The sequence below is a fragment of the Myotis davidii genome, unplaced genomic scaffold (assembly GCF_000327345.1).
Source record: "Myotis davidii unplaced genomic scaffold, ASM32734v1 scaffold151, whole genome shotgun sequence".
Taxonomy (NCBI): domain Eukaryota; kingdom Metazoa; phylum Chordata; class Mammalia; order Chiroptera; family Vespertilionidae; genus Myotis; species Myotis davidii.
This window is the reverse complement of record NW_006285248.1, coordinates 3,551,181-3,556,204: the sequence shown is the minus strand read 5'-3', so window position 1 is coordinate 3,556,204 and position 5,024 is coordinate 3,551,181. Positions and strand designations below refer to the sequence as shown.

The 5,024-nt window shown below is 45.3% G+C and overlaps 1 protein-coding gene across 1 annotated transcript in view; it reads left to right on the top strand.

Annotated features, from left to right (window-relative positions):
- Positions 1–3,597: 3,597 nt before the first annotated feature.
- Positions 3,598–5,024, top strand: part of SMARCA5 (SWI/SNF related, matrix associated, actin dependent regulator of chromatin, subfamily a, member 5) — a 38,150-nt gene continuing 36,723 nt past the window's right edge. The window contains exon 1 of the mRNA XM_006755962.2: positions 3,598–4,233. Coding sequence (XP_006756025.1) covers positions 4,057–4,233 — 177 coding nt within the window. The 5' untranslated portion in view covers positions 3,598–4,056. The remainder of the gene's footprint in view (positions 4,234–5,024) is intronic.

Genomic DNA, 5,024 nt, shown 5'->3' with positions numbered 1-5,024 from the left:
GCATCTATATTTTTCAAGAATATTGAACTGCCAATTTTTATAGTACCTTTGTTTGGTTTGATATCAGGATGATAGTAGCTTCATAAAATGAATTGGAAACAGTAACCTCTTCTATTTCCTAGAGGAGATTGTATATAATTGATGTAGAATTGTGTAGAAATACTCGGTAGAATTCTCCTGTGAAACCACCTGGGCCTAGAGATTTCCTAGGTCGAGGCTCAATCACTGAGCAGGCTGGGCTGCCAGTTTTTGCTTCACATATTTTGCAGCTCTGTTGTTTGGCGCATGCACATTTTGAAATTTTATGTTTTCTTTGTGGATTGACACTTTCATCATTATAGAATGTTCCTCTTTAATTTTCTTTGAAGTCTACTTTATCTGATAATGATGTAGCCACTCCTGCTTTCTTTTGAATAAGGTTTGAGGTATATCTTTTGCATCTTCTTAATTTCCATCAGTTGAACAAAGGCAAATCCAAATTTCTTAATCATAGCTTTGGCTATGGTTAATTCTTTTGAAAATATTTCAGAGTTGGTGATAGTTAAAATTTAACTTCAGATCATAATATTTGGGTTCCTAGGAGTATTTAGCAAAGAACCAAAGAAGAAAATGTTTCTAAAAAGCTAGAAGGAAATGCACAGAGAACTTGAACTTTTAAGTTATAAAGAGTAAGGAAAGGCAACTCTAAGTGATTATATATATATATATATATTATTTTTCTTTTCAACAGATACTAACTCGTCCAATGACGTTAGTTAGTGACCAATTATGAAGGGAATGTGTTTAAGCCTTATTTATTTATTAAGAGAATAATGTTTTTCTTTAATTGAAATCCCCTTACATGGCAAATAACCTACCTAGAAGAATTCTGAAAAAGATGCATAGATGTGATCATCGATATCCAGTGTTGGACAGTCCCATTCTTAGATACAAATCAATACTGCTTTATTGTTGCAATGTAATAGCCAGCCTTTATTTTCCTAGGCTTTCACAAAATAAAATAAGCATGCAATGAAGAGGCCCAGCATTCCTACTCTGTCCTTGATTCACTTCACTCCTTCCTGTTACTATTCAAGGACAAAATGCTGAGACAGATCTGGTTCTTTGGCATCTTTTGTCCTCTGGCAATCTCTCTTCCCCCCACTATTTGTACTTATTCAGTACAGCACATGCCGTTTGTTCTAGCACACTAAATTTAAGGAAAGGAATTCTAGATATAAACATAAGTATTTGCATATTTGAGATAGAACATTGTAACATTCTATTTCTGAGATCATGCTTAAAACACTAACCCTGGTAGTGTTTTCTTGACACTATTCCCCTTTACCCTTCCTCCTTATTAAAAAACCATCAGATTCCCCTTCCTCCCACTACTCTCTAACCTTTATGCTTACGATTCTTCATGACAAGAATATTTAACACTTGAATCCAGAGCTCACTATATGTGCCATAGTAAACACCTTACTTGCTCTATCTTATTTAATTCTTATGACATTATTTTAAGAATATTATCCAACATAAAGTTGGGGTAATATACAGGCATATGTTTAGTTCACTTCCCTTTATTGTGCTTTAAAGACACTGCAGGGTTTTTATTTTTAATTTTTAATTGAGGGCTTGTGGCAAGCCTGTGTGGAGCAAGTTTTTCAGTGCCATTTTTTCAACATCATTTACTCACTTCAGCCTCTGTGTCACAGTTTGGTAATTCTCACAATATTTCACTTTTTCCACTATTATTACATTTATAATAATGAATATTACGTGAATATTACATAAACTGAGTTGATAAAACAGCAGCAGGGTTTGAGATTGAAAGTTCTTTGAAAAAAGTTCTACTGTGGGAAAAATGTTATCAAAAAGCATCACATGCAATCATTCCTGAAAGGAAGAGTCAGTTGATGGGCAAACTTCATTGATGGCTTATTTTAAGAAATTGCCAGAGCCACCCCAACCTTCAGTGTCACCCCTCTGATCAGTTAACAGCCATCAATATTGAGGCAAGACCCTCTACTGGTAAAAAGATTGACTTGGTTAAGGCTCAGATGATGGCTAGCATTTTTTAAAAAAAAGTAATTCAAAATTAAGGCACGCAATTTTTTTTTTTAGACATAGTACTATTTCAGACTTAACACATTTCGTACCGCTCAGGAGTTTTCTCGTGTTTCACGTGCCATCTGTTAAGGACCGCTGACGAGTGTTCTCGTTTTTCACGCCCATGGAAAAAGGAGCGAATCTAGATACTTATATAAATTTTGTTTGGTCCCTCTTCATAGAGGAAAATGTTTTACGCAGTACCATACGTTAAACAAGTACTAGGAACTTTGTTTTTGTTAATAAAAATGTTATAATTATTGAAAAACAACACCTAAAGTGCATTATGATTTAAATAACGTGCAGTTTGCCCAAAAACGTGTGGTCCCTGGCGTATGTCTTAGAGATTTCTATGCGGTACACAATGTGTTTAATAGACTACAGTACACCGTAAGCATAACTTTTATATGCACTGGGAAACCCCAAAATTTGTGTGACTCACTTTATTGCAATAATCACTCTGTGGTGCCTCTCTGGACTGAAACCACAATATATTTGAGGTATGCCTGTAATAATAAAAAGATGAGAAAACTGATTTCAAATAAGTTATAAAACATCTGCATTCACACAGATAATAAGTTCTGAAGTCTGCACTGAAATCTAAGGTGCACAAGGTCATTAGGCTGTGCAAATAATTAATGTTGATTATCTGTTAACATTTCTTTTTTATATATATTTTATTGATTTTTTACAGAGAGGAAGGGAGAGAGATAGAGAGTTAGAAACATCGATGAGAGAGAAACATCGATCAGCTGCCTCCTGCACATCCCCCACTGGGGAAGTGCCCGCAACCCAGGTACACGCCCCTGACCGGAATCGAACCCGGAACCTTTCAGTCCGCAAGCCGACGCTCTATCCACTGAGCCAAACCGGTTTCCGCAACATTTCTTGAGAAGAACGTAAATTTTTATTTAATATTTGATGGTTGAGGAAAAGATATGACCCATGGCCTCTCTTCCTTATCCATTGGTTACTCATACACTTAAGGTAGCCTGCACTTAATTTACTTACTTTTAGCGTATAAATTAAGAGGAAATATCATCTAAGTCTGTATGGAGGGGAAATAGAATGTATTTAGATATGACTTACATAAATAACGTGAAAACTAAAAATAAAAAATCACACTAATGGGTACTTTTTCCTCCCCAACAAAAAACTGAACCAACACCGGTTTCCAACCATAATGTCGTCACGCCGTGACGTCACGCCGGTAGGGGGAGGCAGATTGGGGTTAAGGCCAGCGCAGTCATCCAAGTTTCATTAGGCGGCACAGGAGCTGGGCACGTTCCCAGCGAGCGACGCAGGGACAAGAAGACACCGCGGCGGAACACACTGGGCGGTTAAGAACACGTGTAAGCCTGCGCTCGCTTCCAGTCCGCGGATCCCACACACAAACCTAAACCTAAGCCACCACGCTCCGCACCGAGGCCCCGCCCACTCACCCCGGAGGGGGCGTGACCCCGAGGAACGCGTAGAGAATGCGCACGCGCATCCAAAACCCAGCCACTTCGCCAACTATCAATCTCGCGAGGGTTGAAAGTCAGTGGCGTAGATAAGTGTCCTGGATCCTGGCGAGATCGATGATAGCGACCCAGGAAGACGAAGCGGCGAGTCTCTTTCCTCGCCTCGGCCTTTCTTTGGCTTTTTTTCCCCTTTCCCTCAACTCTCCACCCTCCAGGACACCAGCCCGCCTTTCCTGACCTCCGTGACCCAGTGGCCCCGCCCACCCCCGTCGACGTGATTCCCGCCGTGAGGTCAGCACCGGCCGAACCTCAGCCCGGCGGAAGCGGCGGACGAGGAGAGTGGTGCTCGGCTCAGGCTCACCGCGGGTCCCGGCGCTCGGGGCATCGGGGTTGCCCGCTCGTCCCTCCCTCAGTCCTTTGCGACGTAGCCGCCCCGGCCTAGGCCTCCTCATCCCTGCGGCGCCTGGCCCCCAGCGGCTGCGGGTGACGCAGACGGAACATCATGTCGTCCGCGGCCGAGCCTCCGCCACCCCCGCCTCCCGAGAGCGCGCCTTCCAAGCCCGCAGCCTCGGCCGCCAGCAGCGGGAGCGGCAACCGCAACAAAGGCGGCCCCGAGGGCATCGCGGCCCAGGCGGCTCCCTCGGCGGCCGGCGCCGGCCCCAGGGACACGGAGATGGAGGTGAGAGTGCGGCCCGGGGAGGGCGCGCAGTGGGAAAGGAGGAGCTGGTGCCCTGCGCGCATTTTAGCGGTCGGACCCCTCGACACCCAAACTCGGCCTCGGGCCTTTGAACCCGAGATGATGCTTCCACCTTCTGTACTTAACCTTTCCAGGCGGACTGTGGCTTTTTGGCGCCGCACATTTTTTTTTTTTAAGCGAACCTTGCCACATCTTCCAAGACTCTTAGGAAACAGATGTTCTTGGTTACTGAGGCGGAGCGGGACCTTCCCGTTTGTTTGCCCCAGACTCCCATAATCCCCTCCCCATCTCGGAACCAAGGTTTTAGTTTCACTGAACTTGGGGGAAGGGCGAGAGAGCGTCCCCTTTCAAGTGAGAGATAGACACGGGGGGTGGGGGGAGGAGGAAGGGGTGCATTTAAAAGCTGCGCATCGTCGGACTTGGGCCTCCTTCTCTTAATCCCGGTTCTTGCGGGGGCGGATTCTGTTCCGGGGAGAAAACAATGGCGAGAGCTAGATGGCCGAGTGCGCAGTGGGGATGAGCGAGGCGCAGCTGCCCTGGCGGAGGGAATGGTGGCCCCTCCCAGGCACTGTGCCCCTGGGGAGGGGAACGACCCGGCGGTGGCAGCTGCGTCTTGGACCCCCTCCTCCCCCCTAATGTGATGGGGGAGTGGATGGGTGGGTGAATGAATTAGTAGGTCCGGGTCGGTGGGTTGGCTTTCAGTCCTGCTCTGTTCCTCCTTTGGGGCCTTGGCTTGTTTGGGGGGCGGTTTGGGGGGCGAGGGGTTGGTACAG